At 40.9% G+C, this 20,464-nt stretch overlaps 1 protein-coding gene across 2 annotated transcripts; it reads left to right on the forward strand.

Moving 5' to 3' along the window:
* Nucleotides 1–218: 218 nt before the first annotated feature.
* On the forward strand, nt 219–12,516 carry PSMA6 (proteasome 20S subunit alpha 6). Of its 2 annotated transcripts, none has more exons than XM_074868298.1 (7): nt 219–236; nt 5,030–5,124; nt 5,869–5,950; nt 6,208–6,363; nt 8,266–8,444; nt 10,541–10,635; nt 12,310–12,516. In XM_074868298.1, the coding sequence occupies exons 3-7, from the start codon at nt 5,935–5,937 to the stop codon at nt 12,365–12,367; spliced, it is 504 nt and encodes a 167-aa protein (XP_074724399.1). In that variant the 5' UTR covers nt 219–236; nt 5,030–5,124; nt 5,869–5,934; the 3' UTR covers nt 12,368–12,516. The 2 variants fall into 2 exon arrangements, with proteins under 2 accessions (XP_074724399.1, XP_074724398.1); XM_074868297.1 differs by lacking the exon at nt 219–236 and adding an exon at nt 735–940.
* Nucleotides 12,517–20,464: the final 7,948 nt, after the last annotated feature.

Below are 20,464 nucleotides of genomic sequence, written 5' to 3' on the forward strand. Positions count from 1 at the left end.
TGGATACCAAAACATAGCTTTTTCAACTCTTAATGACCGACTTTAAAAAAAAAGCCTTCCCACAAAGTAACAAAGTAGGGGAAATCCAAGATGCTGAAAGGCAAAAGAGCATGTGTTCATGAGTTTAAATTTGGGGAATTTCCCTTTGTACTGGACACTGATAAAAAGTCTTTTAAAGATCACCTTGTAATGCAGCTGTGGCAACAATTATGAGTATTTTAAACATCTTTTTTGAGGTTAGTGTATTTCTTTGCTTTAAAATTATACTCACTGAAGAGAACAGGTGGAAATATTTTGTTTAGAAAATTAAGAGGGGGTTCGTTTTCTCGGCTGTCTGTACAGCTCATGGGGATACTTTTCTCCGCTTTTCTGGTATTTCCGTGCCTATTCTCGCATGCCTGCCGAACATGTCTGAGTTTTTCCATGAATCAGAAACCACTTGATGGGCCCCACAGTTCGCAGCCTCCTAACCCCCGCCCCGCGGGCGCGGCCCCTCGGCCTCCACCCGCCTTTCCTCCGCGCAGCCGAAGGTTAAACGCGTTACAGCTGCCGTGCTTGCAATGGTCCGCACTTTGCTCACGATGCAGGGGACATGTCGCGACATGACGGCTGACAGCTGCGCGGCGGCCGCGGGCCCTCAGCCGCCCCAGTGCGCATGCTCGGCAGAGGGGGCGGGGGGGGCGGTGCTCGGGCATGCGCAGTGGCGGAGGTGGAGCGTGACGGTGCGCGAGCGCAGTGTGTGTCGGCGCCTGCGCGGAGCGCGTAACCCGGAAGTGCTCCGGCGGGCGCCTTGTCTGCGGTGGCGGTGGGCCCCTGCGTGCTGCGAGCCCCTCGGCCGCCCGCCCGCTCCTCCCCGTACCCGCCATGTCCCGAGGCTCCAGCGCCGGCTTCGACCGCCACATCACCATCTTCTCGCCCGAGGGCCGCCTCTACCAAGTCGGTGGGTGTCCGGCCCTGGGGATGCTGCCGCTGAATTGCCCCGTCACGGGCCCGGCCTGCCCATGCCGCCGCCGCTTCCCGCCGAGCGGAGCTGTAGCCGGCTCGGAAAAGCTCCGCCGAGCCTGGCTGCCTTTGGGGAGGGGGGGAAACGTGGTGCCTTTCGTGGCTGGGGAGTCTCGGTTCCTGCCCTGCCTGGTCCCGCCGTGTGCGGGGAGAAGCCTGGTGGGAGCCTGGAGCAGCTGCGGTCCCGGCCGTGCCGGCGCGGGGACCCGGGAAAGGGATCCGCGCATGAGAGAAGGAAAACTTAGAGCCAGGGTAGGCCCCCTCGAGTGCTCCCTGCCATGGGGAGGGACCTCTTGTGATTTCACGGTTTTTGATTTCAGATGCTTGGAGATCAAACTGACAGCTATTCAGTTTATTCCTTCTAAAGTATTTCTCGCAGTTTATCTTGCCAAACTTATGAGCATTGTGGTTTTGAATCTCAGAACTACAATAGCTGTTTGAAATGGGACTTGAACTCTCAAACCCTGCATGCCAGAGTAACAAAGCCAGTTTTTGGAGGTAGCCCACACTCTCTCTTTTACACCTGAATGCCATGTGTTCTGTACATCATGGCCTGTGAGATGGCAGCAACCATCTTTTATTTGCAGGCTTCTTTGAACATTCTGCAGTTAAGCTGTGACCTAGCTTCACTGTCTTCTGTAGGCCACTGAATCTTTTATTCATATTTTCACAGTGCACCAGATTCCGCAGAAGAGCATCACGGTGCTCCTTCTGCAGAATACTCAGTAACAGCATAGTCAACTCACAGTCTGACGGGACAGCTCTGCGAGAGTGCTCCTGGAGGGCCCTCACACCGGTCAGATTAATTGTTTTGGCAGCATCATCCTGATGCCATCTTCCTGTGGAGATTAGTGGCTCTTTCCCAGCTGCAGTGGCTTCACTGCATGTGCATTGCACAGCATATCCATACATCCAGCTGTCCTCCAGGACAGGAGGTTGCTGGGACCAGACTGCATGAGTTGTCTGTGGTAGCCAGTAGTTTCTTTTGTGACTGTCCTTGAGTTTTTTTCAGAAAGAAGGCTATTTGGAATAGGCTTCATGGGCAGGTGACCCAGTCTCGAGCAGTCCTTTCTCCAAGGAGCAGCTAGGAAAGTGCCTGTGTGGGGGTGTCTATACGCAGGTATAAAGTTACCTGTACCAGATACTTACATACCTGGAGTGTGTAAGGCTTGTATGCAACTTGCATAGTGAACCGTATGCATATGGATGGTAGGGACAGCACTTCCTCACACAGGATGTCAGTGGCACTGTGATGGAAGACTCATGGGCTCTGATCTTCCATTGCCTTTAAAACAGGCTGGTTGGTCTGCATTGCCTTTCTGGCTGTTTCTCTGTTGCTGAACTACTTGTTGGGAATGGTTTCTGCGTCCTATACTAAAGAGGAAACCGAGCCTTGGTTTTCTACCTCCTGGGTATATTCAGCCATTAGATTAATATATGAAAAATGTGCAGTACCTCCATATCTTTTACCGGTGTCTTAGAAGCAAGTATCTGCATGTGTATTTGAGAGCCTCTGCACACAGCCTGAAGCTGTCTTAAAGATATTTTAAGTACTTATGTGCTATGGGAAGAAAAATATGTAGGTGTGCATTGTTAACTTCAAGCAAGTATGAGCTCACTCTACCTGTAGCCAGGCTGATAACTCAGGCATGATGCCACACTAGTGTCTCTGTTGGCCAGCATCTAGTCACAGCATGGGCAGAAAGCTCATGTTTGCTTGCAGTCAAATATCCAAATGTAGCTTTTTTCTGTCTTTCATTCTCTTGAATCCTGTACATCCTTGTCCCTTTGTTGTATTCAGATTGACAAGGTGTTGTCAAGGATGGGCATGAACACGTGTTGCTTTAAGGCTGCCTTAAAATGAGGTTTTTCTGGAATTTGGCAGTACCTGAACAGAGATTTCCAGCGTAGAAATATTGGACTGAAATGCCTGTACTTTGCCTTAGATCTTTCTTCTGCTTCCAAAGCTCAGAAAGCTCATGAGCCTTTGAAGTGATCTCATATTAGAAAAGCAACAGTTATTTCATATATATTTCTCATTGCTGTGGTTAAAAACCCTCAGAGCATTAGTGTTGTCTTGCCACCTGTTAGTTCGTCTTGAAAGATGATGTTTTTCCTAAGTGGAATTTTGGGAGATGAAGAAAATTATTATGGTCAAATTTCTGACTTGTGATGTATTCAGGGGACTGCTGTTTTCAGAAAGAACATGTGCACTGCTACTGAATACTTACATAGCAGAAAACAGATGTAAAACACCACTAGCAATTTGGATTTGTTACACTGTAAGAGCCACTTCACTTTTTGGCTTGTCTCTGAAAACTAAGCAATGCAGATGGTAATAGGAACAGCGTGAGAAGGGACTGCAGTTCAGCAAGCCTGGTTGTTAGTACTTGTGAGTAAAACCAGTTTGAGGGCACCTATTCCTGATCCCACCTAAGTGTCACACAACCACAGAAGGGTTGATGTTGGCAGGGACCTCTGAAGGTCCATCCCCCTGCTCAAGCAGGGTCACCAACAGCCAGTTGCCCAGGACCACATCCAGACAGCTCTTGAATATCTCCAATGAGGGAGCCTTTACAACCTCTCTGGGCAACCTGTGCCAGCACTCAGTCACCCTCACAGTAAAAAAGTGTTTCCTGATGTTCAGACGGACCCCCTTGGGTTTCAGTTTGTGCCCATTGCATCTGGTCCTGTCACTGGGCACCACTGAAAAGAGCTGGGCTCTGTCCCCTTTGCACCCTCCCTTCAGATATTTGTACACATAAATAAACAAGTGTTGCAGAGCTCTGGCCTGGGGCTTCAAACGTAACCAGTTTGCTGGTGGTGCTAACTCATGTCTCGCTGGGTTCTGTGCTTTGCTGCAGGCTAGCACTTACCATCTCTGGGAAGGCAAGTGAAGAGGTGAGTGGAGTTGTGCATCTAGTGGAGAGAAAGGGGGAACATTCTTTATGGTTTGGGTAACCAGTAAATGCTCTGATGCCTGAGAGTAATAAATGCAGTGCCATAAATACATGGCAATCGGCCCTTCCCCAACACTGACGCAGCAGATTGAACGTCAAGATCCTGTTATTTTTAATTTCAGAGTATTCCTCTCCTGTTGTGCAGTCTTCCATAGATCTGAACGCAGCTTTTGAAACAGCTGAGTTTCTTGCTGCTGTTATTTTAGAAGGTAGTTTTAGCAATTTGCTGTGCTGTTAGACATGTCCTAAATTCCAGTTTCATTCACACAGCTAACAAAAAATTCATCTACATTTAGCTACTGCCTGAAACTTGCCTCTCCTAACCAGATATTAGGATGCTCTGAATGTTTATCGTATATTGCCAGATAAACAATTTTTAAAGTTGTTGTTCCTGAGGCTTTTGAAACCATCAATCAAGGGATATTTATTTCATGGATCATATCAAGTAAATCTTAATCCATTCTATTTATCTGAATAATGCTGCTTAGTTGGCATGTGCATAGGTTTCCTTTTAAAAAGTGAACAAAATCATTGCAGTATTTGAATGTAAAGTCAGAAAATGTGATAGTAAGGTTAAAACCAATCTTCTGTGCCTGGTCCATTATTTCAGTTTTCATCTGTATCAGTTAAAATCTTCAAAAGAAAATTCATCCTTGCAATGGTAATAATGCTTGAAATACTCATCTGCTGCATGTTACAAAATCTTCTGTAAGAATTTACAGTTACTGTAGGTGAAGGTTGGACCGTTTTGGTCAAGTGGAAACAGCCTTTTTGTTTTAAAACAAATTCTGTTGCTGCTAAGCATTCTAACTGAACAAAAAGGCAAAGTATTAGAAATATTTGAAGGAAGCAATGGTAGTGGTTTTGTGAAGGGAGTCAATGACTTTAATTCCCATCAGAAAGTTCTTGTGTGCATTGTACTAAAGACCGTAAAGACACAAAGTGTTAAAGTATTATAAAGGTCAGAACTTTGTGAGGTTTCTGTGTTGGGAGGGAGGTGTGTCAGAGTTAATTGTTCTAATATCTCTAACACTGTTTTTTATTATCATTTACATATTTTTTTCTAGAATATGCTTTTAAGGCCATAAACCAAGGTGGACTTACATCTGTAGCTGTTCGTGGGAAAGATTCTGCAGTAATTGTAACACAGAAGAAAGTACCTGTAAGTCTGTTTTTGAGGGGGAAGACTAGAAGTACATTAGAAAAAGTTGGGGCTGAGACTCTGCGACACTGATATTGTATTTATTAGCATTGACATTATTGCTGTGTGAACTGAATGTTTTATTACCATTTTGCTTATTAGAAGTTCTAGCTCTGTTTAGTGCTCAGTGGTACACTTCCTCACCAAGTACTGTAATATTGGTTTTCTTGGAAGTTATTGAAGGGATAAAGCTAAAATATGAAGTTGGTGCTGCTGTAGTTTATCATACATACAGTACTCTGGCTTGGCTGAGTTGTCTGTAATCGGTTTCTTGATTTCTTCAATTCCTACTCAGAAAATGTTATACCAATAGCATGCAGAACAGATTTTCATGAGTGTTTTGGCACAGTGGTGATGTATTGTCGACAAAGGGGGAAGCCCCTTGCATTTGAAGGGCAGCATGCAATAAGAGTGCAAGTTTTTGTATGTGTGTTCTAAAAGTTTCTTCGGGGGAAAAGGACTTTGATGTTGGTCATGCTCTAGCTGTCATCCTTTCGCAGATACTGTGGTTTTTACCTTCCCTATTCCTATTTCTTCCTTTGCATGCCTATAGCAGTAAATAGTGGAGAGAAAGTGGAAAGACAATTTTTAGCTGTTAGCTGATACTTTGGGGCTCTTCTGTAGATACCAGAGCATCCAGAGTCTGTCTTTTTTTGTACTTGAAGCACAGTGTTTTCTATTAGATTATTTCTATTTCCTCTTTAGGACAAGTTACTGGATTCCAACACAGTGACTCATTTATTTAGAATTACTGAAAATATTGGCTGTGTGATGACAGGAATGACAGGTATGTAATTCACCATCTTTTTTTAAGTATCTGAAGTGTGACAGATTTTTTTTATGTAGTTTGCCACCTTTGCATCACATAAAACAAATAAGTGCACTAGGAGATTTGTTCCACTCAGTCTGGTTTTGGAGAACTTGTCTAGTTCTGGTGTGTATATTTAAAGGCAACTTAAAGTTGAGCTTGGAATATGCATTCTCAAGCAATGCTAGGAATAAACAAGGTACATGTTCAGTTCAAGCTGTTTTCTTTCTGTCTAGCTGACAGCAGATCCCAGGTGCAGAGAGCCCGCTATGAGGCTGCTAACTGGAAGTACAAGTATGGCTATGACATCCCTGTGGATATGCTGTGTAAAAGGATTGCAGATATTTCTCAGGTCTATACACAAAATGCTGAAATGAGACCTCTTGGTTGCTGTAAGTATAGTGTATGAAATTAATCTTTTCTGTGTCTTGTTGCTTGCAACTTCAAGTATAAGAAATTCTGACCCATTTTCAAATTGTTTGAGATATGGATGTAACCGAAGGAGTGAGAGGGATGAACAGCCAAATGAGAGAGCAGTGTTGGAAGTCTTGAATTGGAGACACAATTTTTCCACTGACTCAGCATGTGAATTGGAGTAAATGATCTAGCCTCTTTAAAATGTGTGATTTCACTTTAGTTTTTGGGTCCTAGTCTGTTTGTACTGCACAGTGATGTCTGTGAATGGGAGATGCTCTTTTTACCAATGTCTGGGTAAATATCACTGTTAAAACAGACATCTGGAGAGTGCAGTTATGCTTGTGCAGATTTGGTGGCTTTTTTATCGAAGTAGTATGTATAGGACAAAAATCTGTGTAATTTTTGCTCTTAACCGTGAGATACATATAATATAGAGAGGTGCTTCAAAATATTTCACTTGCAAACATTTCTGCACCAGTCTTGTTTTATAATAGCAAATGCAGCTTAAATAAAAAAAGATGTTTGTAAAGTTTTTTTTTGTAGATATTCCTGGTTTTCTGTGTTCTGAGGTTGGTTCTGACTTGTTTTTTCTCTTATGTTTGTCTGTGAGTAAATTATAACCGTACTGTTAGGCTGTCTGGGAACTGAGATAAAAGACAATGTTTTCTCAATTACTTTTTCATTAAGCATTCTGTCTGGGTTTCTTTTTGTTTGCTTGTTGTTTAGTTTGTTGGGTTTTTTTTTTCTTTTAAGAAGAATAGTTTCAGAATTGGTGAATCACTTCTCGTAATCATAGTAGGCACTGGCACTTCTCACTAAAGAAGTAACATTCAGGGTTGCACCACAGTTTCCATAATGGGGCAATTTCCCTGTGCTTGTAATGTTCAGGAATGATTGTTTCTTTCTTCCCTTGGCATTTCTCATGCCTTGATGCTACTGGAAAGTGAGGGGTTTTTAAATACATGAATAAAATTTTTTTTTCTTAACTTGCCTTAACCTTTCTTGAAAAGGTGATGGGAAATTTTTTTTTCTGTTGTAGTAATAGCTGCTCAGAAGCTTATCAGCTGTAACTACTAGTCAAAAGTTACACAAGTGTAAAGGAAAAATAATTTAAAACCCTGACCTTGTTCTGTTTTGGTGGTTTTGGTGTTTTTCAAGTATTACTTTCAAGTTTTAATATGCATATTGAGACTATATGACTGTAAATCTGGGAGCGAAGGTGAACACAGATGCATTTCAGTGATGTGAGCAGTTTGTGTTACATGAAGTCTATCCAACTTGAAAGCACTTAGTCAAGTGGTTCTGATATCTCCACGTTTCGTTTCAGATTTTTTTTTTAATATTTTTTTTTTCCTTTAGAGAAAAGAGATGTAATGCAGTGCTTTTCAGGATTACAGTTGAGAAATCTAAAGTTGATCTTCTAATATTTCCATTAGTTTCAACATATTTGTAAAGTTGCTTTCTGGTAAAAAGCATGTGTTAATAGAACTATTGTTTTAAAATGTCATATAATACACAAGATGTGTACTGTGGCGGGGTTAACTTTATATTGGGATTAAACTTTTGTATTTCCTGATTTTGTGGTTCTCTGCACACTAAGCATGGCAAAAATATTTCTATGTTTAATGAGTAGCCTTCTTTGGGAATGACCAAAATATAGCTTGCCATAAACCGTGTTGCACACCTGGTAACGAGGTGCTGGTGAGAAATGGCAAACTAAAGAGAAAGAGGAAATCACAGCTCTAGGTATTGGACTGGTTCCCAAAAATGTACTGCTGTGCATGCATGTTTTTCACAGGAGAGGAGTATCTGTTCTTCAGTTGAATGAAATTGCTAAAGTTGGGGAGAGAAAGAAATTAACAAATTTTCTCTTCAAGGTATGATTTTGATTGGTATTGATGAAGAACATGGCCCTCAGGTATACAAGTGTGATCCAGCAGGTTACTATTGTGGATTCAAGGCCACAGCTGCAGGAGTTAAACAGACAGAGTCAACCAGTTTTCTTGAAAAGAAAGTAAAGAAGAAATTCGATTGGACATACGAACAAACAGTAGAGGTAGGCCAGCAGAAGGAAATAAAGATTTGTTAAAGTATTTTTAATGAATGTACTGTATGTAGGCTTGTGGTACAGAGGAACGGAGTTAAGTATTTCCTGTTTTCTTATAGTTCTGTATTGCTGCTAGAGCAAGTATAGCTATTCCAACCAGAAAAATCTTTTGAAAGTATTTTGCAAATGCTTAAATAGTCATCTGATCTGCTTTTTCTCCTTTACGTTAACTGAAGCAGAATCTGTAATTGTAGCACTCCCACTGTAGCTGGTGGTTGGTTACTACAGTGCTTGATTCTGGGGGTACCAGTACTATTTTCTTTTAGTGGCACTTAAAACAATCCTCATGTTAGAAAGCATTTCAAACAGGACAGGGTGGTGCTTGTCTGTCAATTTAGTAAATATAACACCGGTTGTTATGCCTGTTGTGAAAACTGTTGTTCAAGGCCCATTATAAAAACATATCCTACTTATAAAATAGGTCAATGAACTTATTTTATAAATCATCCTTACTTTTTCACTTACACAGTAGAGATCTGTTTAACAGTCCTCTTCCATGGCCCACCTGTTTCTCCTCCCAGGCCTTGTTCTTCTCTCATAACATTAATGTTTCCTGCATCACAAGATCAGCAGTTGAAATGAGGAATAATAAACTAAGCAACTGACTCCCCTGTAAGATTAAACAGAGTATAGTATTAAGATCCCTGTGAGTGCTATGCAGATTAAGACCTTCAGCTAAATTACTTCTGAAGTTCACATTACTGTGAAAAGTACCATTTAAACAGAAAGTTCTTAAGCATAAGCTGGTAAGTTCTATATGTATACCTTAATAAATGCTGATTTCCTTAATATGTGATTTCTTTAAAGAGATGGTCCTGAGAGGGTTAAATAAACATAAGCATACTGAAATTGAATGTATTTGAAATTACCTCCGAGATCCTTTTTTATTCTGGCTAAATATTTTTCTGCTTGATTATACTGTGCATGTCTATTACTTGAGCAGTTGGAGGTAGATGAAACAGTCTTCATATTCCTGTTTTTAATTCATAAAACTTCTACGGTAATTAATCTGCCAGTCAAATCCTGGATGTGTTTCTAGACCTTTTTGTTGTCTTTGTAAAAATGCTGAGATTCTGAATGTAGATCAGATACTCTAAAAGTCAACAGTGACGGGGAGAAGCAAGTCTGTCAAGCAAAACCAAGAATCACATTTTTGTAATGTTCTTTGCACAGGGACACACAGTATGCGGTGCATTAGAGGTAATGCTCCAAGGATAAGAATTTTGTAGTTTGGGGTTTTTTTTCAACTTGTTAGTCTTCTGATAAGATATCTATATAGTTTTATGGAATTGTTGCAGAATTAATGTATTATCAACATATTGAAAATAAACTTTAGAAAAAGCCTTGTCTGGTGTTCTACGCTTCCTAACACATTACTGATCAGAATTAAATACCAGCATGTCAGAATAGCTGATTTGATAAGCATTTAACTACATAGCTGTTGTATGGAACTTCTTTTTATGCTAGTCATCATTTTAGGAATACATCTTTAGCATTATTGTGACCATACTGCAGGGTTAAGTATGAGTGAGATTGGAAAGAACACCTTTTAAAACAGGTGATGATCAGGGTGGAAAAAAAATAAAGCCATGATGAAATGCAGCTTTTAAAAACAGCCAACATAATTTTAATTACCAAAAGAAAAGCCAAAATGGGAAGCAAGTGACATGTGCTTTGAGTAATCTTGGACTATAATGATGTCTGTCTTGTTTGCCGCTAATGAAACATCTTCTGTCCTTGGGACCTGGGGTTTTAATCTTTGCATGATAAAAGGTTTTGGTTTTGTTGTGGCTTTTATTTTTGCTACGAAAATGACATGTCCCTTGTTTTTTTGTAGATAGGGCTTTTTAGGGAGAACACCAGAGAGGAACTGTACTCTGTAACAAGGAAAAACTATTTAAAACTTTTCGGCTGAGGTTTTAAGGTGGAAGGAAATAACTTAAAACTAGAAGGAAGAGTAGTCATTAATGCTATGTCTATTTTAAAAAAAGCCTTAGTGCTTTCTGTTTAATGATAGGTTTTTTTCTTTTTTTTATTGCTTTCAGACAGCAATAACATGCCTGTCTACTGTACTATCCATTGATTTCAAACCTTCAGAAATAGAAGTTGGTGTAGTTACAGTGGAAAATCCTAAATTCAGGTAAGTGATTGGTGTTGATATGTGGTTTTCTGGTTATGTGCAATTAGTTTTAACTTTTTCTGTAACAGTAAATTGAGAAAAATACATATATGTCAGAAGCTAAAGTTTTGGAGTTGTTGTTTTCTTTCTTGTAACTATTCAAAATGTGTAGGAGTAAAAGACATTGTTTAAATAAATAATAACACAGTTTTAAAAGATTTGACATGGTTAAGGGATCCAGTAGAGAAAAGTGTTGTCTTTTGTTTCTTAAAAGGGTACTGCTTTATGTGATGATTAAAATGTAGTTACATCTGGTCTAGATGATTTTTCATGCTTAAAAGAATAAAAATTTTTCTTTGTACTAGTATCTGGAGTCCATTTCCAAATCATAGTCATGACAACTAATGCAGTACAGTCTGTTTTATATTAGGGAAAATTCTGCAAGTCCCTTTGTTTTATTTTTTTTCTAAATGGGATCTTTAAATGACTGTCGCTCATCTTGTAATTGTAGCATTTTTTAACATCTCTGGTATATAGATAATAGATTATGAATTTGTATGGTTTAAAATATTCTATTTAAATTTTACAAGAATAAAATATCCTGGATTTTAAAATCACTGCAGTGATTTGGGAACTGGCTGAACTTTTACTTTCTGAGTACATTGCATTCCCGCCTAGCACAAAAGCAAGACACCTGCAATTTCCTCCCTCCCCCATTACTGCCTGACTCCAAGCACAGCCGCACTGTGTGCAGCAAGGTTACTTGGTCAATCGAGACAGCACTTGGAAATCTTCCTGGTTCTGTACCTCCCATCAAATACAGTGTACTTGACAGCTGCCTCACAACACAATGTATAGCTGCAGAAGTATGCGTGGAATGTGGGAGAATAAGTTTTGGGGCTTTTTTCTTAATGCAAAAGGACTCTTTAGGTGTGTTTTACCTAAAATTGAGGTAAGTCTGGCTTGCTGCGGAGGAGTTCAGTTATTTCTTAGTCTTTCATTGCTTTCTTTTAATTTAAAAAAAAAAAAAAGAGAGGAACAGCTAAGTGGGGAAGAAAAGTCCTCTGCTGCTTTAGCTACTTGGTAGGTGGCGATTGGAGAGAGGCTTCAAACCTTTAGGTCCTATAGGTACAGTCTTTTGAGTGCTTTCTGATGTGTTTAAAGTTGAGATGGTGATGATGGGTGGTTTTGTGTTTGGTGGTGTGTGTTTAGGACAACAGAACGACACAGCATTTTTAGAAAGCACGCAGGAGCTGTGTTACCCCTTTTTACTGCTGCTTAAGGGTCAAGTGCTAGCTTTCTGCCAAACTTCATTTACCAATCTTACGTCCTTTTCAGAAAGGATGGATAACAAGCAAAGGGAGAAGGCTATGAAAACCTGTGTCCCCCTTGGAGTAATCATACTAATTACCGTACCCATTCTTCTCACCAGGTCCCAGCTTGCAAATACGTTACTCATGAGGAATTACCTGTTCTTTTTCTACCATTTGTTACTACTTTGCTCTCTAGTGCCTTTGATTCTTCCTTTGTTTTTTAAAAAGAATTGGAATGTCAGCCTATGGCCCAGGCCGCAGCACTTTAAAGGGCTGAAAGATGCATTGTATAAAACTTACTTGTGTAGATATTAGGTTGTAATATTGGAGCTTAAGGGGAAGAATCATTTAAGCTATTTAAGATTTCTTTTTGTTCTTTCAGGATCCTTACAGAAGCAGAGATTGATGTGCACCTTGTAGCTCTGGCAGAGAGAGACTAATTAGCATTCCCGTTTCCATTGTCTGTGCTTCTGCCTAGGATATTTGGTGAAAAGAAAACACTTTAATGGCTTTCGATTATGGATGGAAAACAATGTTCACTATATGATGTATTTTACTCTGTACAAATAAAACAGAGGTTTTTGAAATATTCGGTGTCTCCTTTTAATGTAATTTTTTAAACTCTCAGTTCTATAAAATTTTCACTGAAATGCTTGATGACTTTGAATGTTTGTCATGATTGCTTGCCTTTTAGTTGTATTTTAAGAGAAATTTTATACTCTGCATTGTATTTTTCATCTAAGCTATTTGGCTCCTAGTGTAGAGTTTTATATCAGATTGTGGTGTGTGTATCTTGAGATAACTTGTACGTTTACATGCATTCTCTTGCCCTGATGTTGAAAGGCTTATAACGTTACTGGCTTAACTGTACTGTTACTGTGGGGAAGTTAAGAAGAAAATAAGATCTTAATATTAGCTCAGGTTTGTATGAGGATATAGGACAAAAGTTGAAGGAAAAAACTTGAGCTGCCATTCCCAGTGCATTCCTTTAGACTGATTTATTTGGGGTGCACGTAGTGAATTTAACAGACTTCTGCTATAATTAAACCGCTTTGAAGCTAACATTTATTTAGGAGAACAGATTCTATATGCAGTGTACTTTGGGATTTTGGCTCTTTGTCACCTACCTGGTTTTGAGGCTTTGGGCAGTGCCAGAAACAATGTTGGGGCTGGATGGGGCCCACAGACAAAGTCCATCAATAAGAGTGTCTCTGGGAAGCAATTCCTCTTGTTCCTTCAAAGGTTCTGAGTTAGGAGAAGGAAGACTGCAAAAACTTGAGTCAAGGTAAAGGAAAATGCATTCTTGTTTTGCTGCAATTAAAGGGGTTTCAGCCTCAGCAGCCAAAAGGGAGATGATGTTGTGAGGGCAGAGACACTGAGGAGAAAGGGAAGATTACCAGGCATTTTAGCTGTGGGATAGACATGAGAATTGTCTTGGAAGAATGCCAAGCTAATACAACTTAGCTCCTTACCTTCATTCCTCTGTTGTGCTATTCCTATATTGGCTTTAATTACTCCAAAATTATCTTTGATTTTTTTTTTTGAGACCTTTGGAGAAGGCCTCATAAGTCATCAGAAACTGGGATTGCTTAATTTTTTTTTTTTTGCTTTACAGTTAAAGCCCCTTCAATGTGCATTTTTCAAGTTCATTGTAGTAAAGGAGATGCAATTCTGTGTTTGATGGTTTTAATAAAAGATAATGCTAACCTTATGTGATAACTGAGTTGGGGAGATTCAAATGTACTGTGCATTGTTGACTTTACAAGGCTTCCTGAATTTCCATTAGTGCCTGCAAATTTCAGCTTCCCTCATGTCACGTAATGTATGGATGATAAAATGAAGCAACCCTTGCTACTGGTTTTGGGTTGGTTATCTGAGAATTCTGTGTGGTTTTGTGCAGCAATTGACAGAACAAATACTAATGGTGCATTTGGAAAGGTCTGTGAAGTTCCAAGTGACAGCTGAGTTTCTGAAACGTCCTAAGACCTTTTTTCCTAATACTCCAGTTGTAGAACAACCTGGAATTTGGGTAGTCTTAAGTCATCATTTACTCTGTTATAAAATATAATCCAGTGATATTTTGTTCTTGAACAGCTTTAATTATGTATATAAAACTTGACTAATGACTTCTTGAAAAAAACAAAGATGACAATCCGGGAGCCATATGAGTAGAGCACATTTGCATAGTATTTAGTATTAAAACTCCCTTCAACACCTTTAATTCTAAATTTTCGAGCTTGTATGTGATTGTATAACTGAGGTGGTGGTTCTGAGCGCAGTGGGTGTGTGTTCATACCTTACACTTTTGCAATGCAGAACATCCCATCTTGTGTTCAGAGATGGTGAAATAAATTGTCTACGATATATTAACTGGGAACGTTGTATCTTTTATAAGCAAAGTCAAAATTGCGGCAACTGAAATGCCATTTTTGCTAGTATTTTGTCCTGTAGTGAAAATTCATGGTTCTCTTTTCATACTAACAATGGGAATTTTTCAGTCAAAGCTTTTTGTTTAAGGCAGCTATGCAGATGGAGATACCTGAGCTAATGGGAAAATCCCATGTATTACACGTGATCACATTCCTCCCACCCTGGAGCAGACAGCACCTGCAACCAAACTGTACCAGCCATATCTGGTGTTGAGCTGTACCTGGTATCACCTGCTGTTCCAAACCTGGCCCTTGCCGAGAAACTAGAGTATGCATGATATGATCCTAACACTTCTGGTTTGGGTAGAGCTTATCAAGAGTGATACCAGATGGGCTCCATATATTTGTGGTTTGTTGTGCCAGTGCTGAAGACTGGTAGATGCAGTTACAGCGTGAATGCGTGGGTAATTAAGCAGGAATAGGATGAAGTCTTACTTGCATACTAGACAGAGACCAATATTACCTGTACTAAACTCAGACTGGCTCTGCACAGCCTTGTAACTGTGTCCATGTGACATTCCTAGTGCTCTTTATTTGTGGTGTAGAGTGTAAGGATGCAAATCCAATTACATGCAGTCAGCTTAGGTAAACCAGTATTTACTGGACTGTGAAAAGCATCTGGATTTCTTATGAGCAGGGCCCCCCATCTAAGGGGACCCCAGAAGCAGTAACGGCATGTATTATAGACACAAATCACTTAATAGGGAATCTTAACATATATCGTCTGTGGGTCAGCAGGAGCTGTCTGTGTATTCATCCTGGAAAGAAAAGACGTTAAGGCAGGCAGTAATGAACCTCTCTAGGATTTCAGATACTTCTTAAGTGCAACATGTAGTACTGAATCAACCTGTAATGCACAATGTTAGACCACACCTTTTCACTGTAAAGCCTCTAATGATGGCAGTCTAAGCACAGAGAGGTAGATGGTGAGTTCAGGTGGAGTGAGTACAGGTAGATACATTACAGTCATTTTAATGACAGGAAGTAATATGCTGCACTCTACCTTCTCTGTCCTGTTTCTCACTAAGCCAATGTCCAGGTGTACCAAATAAGAAATAGGTTGATTCAGCACACATTGTTGGAAGTAACATGAAAGAACTTGATCTGTAGCTTGCTGGCATCTGAAGGAAAAAAAAAAGTAAATTAACTTTCCTTTTTTTTTTTCCTGACACAGAAGGAAAGCCTGCTATTTTGAGTTCTGCAAAACAGCAGTCTTTTTGGCTCACGAGATCAAGTTTTGTGAAGTGTATCCATGACAATATTCATGTTTTCTTCTAGAAAAAACCCTATACTACCAGGGTAATAACGGTAGGGGCATTGCTTTTCATTTTGTAATGGTTGATTTTTTTTTTTTTTTTTTTTTTGCAGAGGGGAAGTTCTTAAATTGTCATAGCTTGTTCCAGCCAGTTCTTGCTAGTAACAATTTGTTCTGTTCTCTTGTTTTGCTGTAACCCAAACTATTTGGAAACAATGCAAGACATCCTGTCATTCAGGATCCATTGGAACAGTGAACTTAAACCTCTCGTGCCCAAACTCAAACAAGGATCATCACGTGCTTATTCAAAGCTGCTTAAAATAGTGTCTGGATTTTGTTTAGCATGATTCTCACATTTTAAAAAACCAAAGGAAACACTTTCTCCTGTCCTTTGTGCTATGTCTGTAGACATAAACTTGCATTTCTTAAATGACTGTCAAAAACCTCAGTTATTAGCAGTATTTGTTGCTATTCACCAATGTTTTCTTAGCATAGTAATCTTTTCTGTAGTAGTAGTCTTAGTATGTCACCACCATCTATGAAAATTCTGTGCTGCAGTGTTAAATATGGGAACTGTAATGTACTTGACTAAACCTGCTGAATGAATAGACTCAGTGTATCATTAAGTCAAAATCCAGCTAACTGCATTTGGCAGAATTGAGTCATCTAGGAAGAAGTGTGTGCTTCTGCTTTTTGGGTTAATATTTTTCTCCTGGTCCTTTTTGGAACCTGTCAGCTGTAGCTGAGCTTCCTGGCGCTGCAGATGCACTACATGGCCTTGCTGGGCAAGTCATTGTGGCTTAGCCGATATATACATTGAACCACAAACCTCTGGAATAAAGTTTCCTAGCTAAGGCTTTAGCAGCATAGTATGCAATGCTCATTAGAATGCACAAGCCAAGCTGTAATTTTTTGCCAGCAGACTATATCTGTTTCTCTCCCAGAAAACTGCCTCTTCTGACACCCGCGGGCATAGAAAGTTGTGAATATAAAGTATTTCATCCTTTATGCGATTCCTTAAACTAGAAAGTAACCCTCTCTCGGGTTAGAGAGACAGATGTGGATGGAGAAACATGGCATGAATGTGCATGGACTGGGATTGCATGATCAGGAATAGGGATGCCTTTCAGTGACATCTGATATTGCTGTGATGTTTGCAGGTACATTCGCTCTCCTCCCTCTTTTGATCCCAGCTATGTCCACCGTCTTCCTTCAGCCCTTTACATTTGTGATGAGCTGTTCTGTTTATTAAACTGCTGGAAAACATTATTTTGTTTGGTTCAGTTCTTTGTTGGATTAGTGACTTGAATTGGCTCAAAAATAGGATTAAACTGTAGGATCAAATTGGCTGTAGTGCTGGCATAAAGGAGGGATGAGGGAAATGGCATTGCACTGCCTCTGGTTTAAGCCACTGTGGAAACCACAGCCTGTATCGCCAAAGGAACATGAGCATCCCTAGCTCATTATCCCCTTGACTACTCTTTGTCTTAAACCTATATGATGACACCTGGTCCACCCAAGTGGTATTTGCCTCTGTCAGCAGGTGACACAAGCCTTCATTTGAGCAGCAGAAGGTTTCTTTGGGGACAGTGCTGTTACAGCAGCTCCTCCTCGGTTCCTTGGCACCTATACCCATTCTGTAGCACAGCAATTTCCAGGGCTACCCGGAGAACCTGATTTGGAAACAAATCTATATTTTAAAAAATAAAAAATTTCAAAAATCAATCCAAAGTAGTAGTATTAACTCACTTTGGACACTGGTTTAACCTTGATCCTGGTCCTGCAATAGTAGTACCAGCACAGGGGGCAGTGCAGGACAGGACCCATAAGCAGGGTCTGGTTAAACTAGTGGTGCATCTGGTAGGAGTGGCCATCAAAATCCTCCCTTGAAAGCAAATATTTTCCTCAGGAAGAGGGGGATATCAGTGCTTTGAATCTGTCGAAGATTCCAGAAAGAAGGCTAACTGGAGGCTGGCATGGCTGGCCAGGCAAGGGGATCTCTCTGGGCAGTGCAGCTTTAGGGCGCTTAGGAAGGTAGAACTTCCAACAGGGTGTCAAGAAAACCTGCAGCAAGTTGGCTGACAAAGGGGACAGCTGCCTTGGATTGGGTTTTAGCACAAGTGGGATGGGGAGCATTTCTTTTGTTCTCGTTTCCATCACTGTCCCTTAAACCACTTGTAGTTGTGCATACCTTTAGGGTGTTGTGAAGAAATTTATTTGCATTAAATGTTAGCCTAGTTTCAGTTAACAGTATTTGGAAATGCCTGGCTGACAGAAAAAAACATTTCTCACCTAAGGATGTGGTGAACCTTGAAAATAGGCTACCAGGTTAGCGTAGTTACTCACTGCCCCTGAAGGTAACAGGATGTGCCTGTAAGGAGGTTGGAGGGTTGCTGTTGAGGCTGTTAGCACAAGGGATGGGAGAGGAAGTAGGATTTTCAGTGGTGACCGGGAAGGCTGCCTGACTTGCTGCTAGGTAGTGGCAAATTGCCTGAACCCTCAGTCTCCAGTGGATTTCTCAGCCTGTAGCTCCCAGATGCTCTGCCTCGTGGGTGTCTGTGCACATGATATGTTTGTTGAATACTTATTAGAAGATTAGGTGATGATATTATTCCCTGTTCTTAACTCCAGAAGAAGTTTCCATTACTAACCTCTCTTACCTAGTAACAAACCAAGTAAATAAAGTATAAAATAGTGTATAAAATCAGCTTTGTAAGTACAAAAATAGTTATATCCCTTGGGTGACAACAGTACCCACCAGGAAGTAATTTTTTTAACTTTTTTTTTCCTACTTTGAGTACTTTGCACTGACACCTACATCTTTCTCACTCCAACGCAGGAAACAGACCTGAGCTCTTGTGTAGGTAGTTCAATGGGGGACAGCTGCCTAAAGTGCAATAATGATCCATAAATTCAAGGGCAAGAGTTACAGAGATGGGCTGCAAAATAAGTCTGCGATGAGAAAAAAAAAAAACAAACCCAGATGTTGTAAATGTTCTGGCATCCAGGTGAGGGTTTTGATGGTCTGAAAAAGGGCCTAAGGTTGTCCAGAAAAGGAAGATAACAAAAAGAATTAGTGATAAGTAGCATTACAAGTGGTCTATATTACAGGAATGAAATAGCAAAGGTCCTTCCCCTTCAATTTTAAGAGGAGGATTTAATTATTAATAGAGAAAAAGAAGATGAAATAGATTTTTCTGCTCTCTAGACCTATCGACATATGAAAGCACGTGCAATGCATTCAGCAGGAGGATGACCGAGAAACTTCTGTTGATGAAGCACATATTTGCAAAATGATGTTACAACTCTTATTTCAAATGCAGATAATAACAAGTATGTGATGCTTTCCCACTGTGATAGCAAATCAGAACACATACCATCACAATACCTGAACACTTGTGCTTTGCGTGGATAGACACCTACTGCAATCCAGCTCTGCCAGGAGTGTGGTTTCAGAAGGGCTGGCAAGGCCAAGGTGTGCTGCAAGAGCAGAGTGGCAAAGGGGCTTGTTTCAGCTGCCAGGCTCAGGTTCATGACATTTGGCTCTTGGGGTGAACAGGCAAGGGCGTGGGTCCACAGTGTCTTTACCAGACCCAAGTCGGAAACAGCTGCCTTCAGTCGCTGTGTGGTGTGGCACCCGAGGCACGGACTCTCCATTGAAGTGCAGAAGGAAAGATCCTTTATTATTACAATGGTACATACTTATGCTCTCGCTACCTTAGCTCCTACTTCACGATAAGCAAATCACCAACTAGACAGTCATCAACCCTCTCTCCCACAAACAGTTCCATCCACCTTAGCACTGCCTGGCAGTTTCTTATCTCTCTTCCAAGGCCTGTTTCTCCTCAAAACCTTGCTGCTTCTCCGGGCCTGTGCAGAGCAGAGCTGACGCTTCTCCAAGCCAGTGCAGGACTGACTAACACTTCTCCAAACATGCACAAAAGCTCCACCAGCCAATGTCCATTTGCCTCTTAAATATTGAATCTCCCACAGCTGTGCAGGGCTGACAGGCCAATGCTGACTTGCCTCTTAATCATTTACCAGTAACACATGATTTGACCCTTAACATATTAAATCCCCCACAGCTGCACAGAGCTGACACTCCCACAGTGTGGTCCCACACCATCCCTTGTGCCAGCAATGGCATTCATGTGAGTGCAAGCTGACCCAGTTCAGGGAGTCCACCTGGGCCAGTACTTGTTCCTTCTTCACTGCAGGATTAACTTTTATCGGGCTCAGCTCACTGGCTCACCACACGGTTGCATGAACTCCAGTGTTTGTAAAAGGGAGAGGACAAGATCATGTGGAAAGGGAGGGTAGGACCCAGTTTAGCACAGGATGTTTTATCACCTGCCAGAGTGCAAAAAGCACACCCCTTGACTTGGTTGTGCCACATACTGTGGGTTGCCATGGTTATATAGTGTTGGTATTTTAAACCATTTTGAGATGGATAGTTACCTAGGAGAATAAACAATTGCTCTTTGCCAACTTCAGGCACTTTGCTAGCTCATGGCACTCTCCAGCGGTAGAAGTACAGTCCTCCAGATGGTACTTCAGTCCACTCTGCATGTACCTACTTATTCATAGCCATACAAAGAGCGTGAAACTCTTTATGCATGTGCATCTTTCAGTTTGTGCGAAACGGATGGTTGAAAGGGCTGGATTTAAGACCTGTGGTTACTGCCTGGAACCTTTCCTGCTGGTGAAGGAAGGAAGGGCTGGTGCTCCCTCCCTCTAGTCTGGCCAAATACTGTGGAGCTGCTGAGACAGGTTAGCTGTGCTGGCTAATAAGTTGTTGCCTGCTCTCCCATAATGTTCTGCTCTGATTTGCCTTTGGAAGGTCTGTTGAAAAT

The sequence above is a fragment of the Strix uralensis genome, chromosome 4 (assembly GCF_047716275.1).
Source record: "Strix uralensis isolate ZFMK-TIS-50842 chromosome 4, bStrUra1, whole genome shotgun sequence".
NCBI classification, from domain to species: Eukaryota; Metazoa; Chordata; class Aves; order Strigiformes; family Strigidae; genus Strix; species Strix uralensis.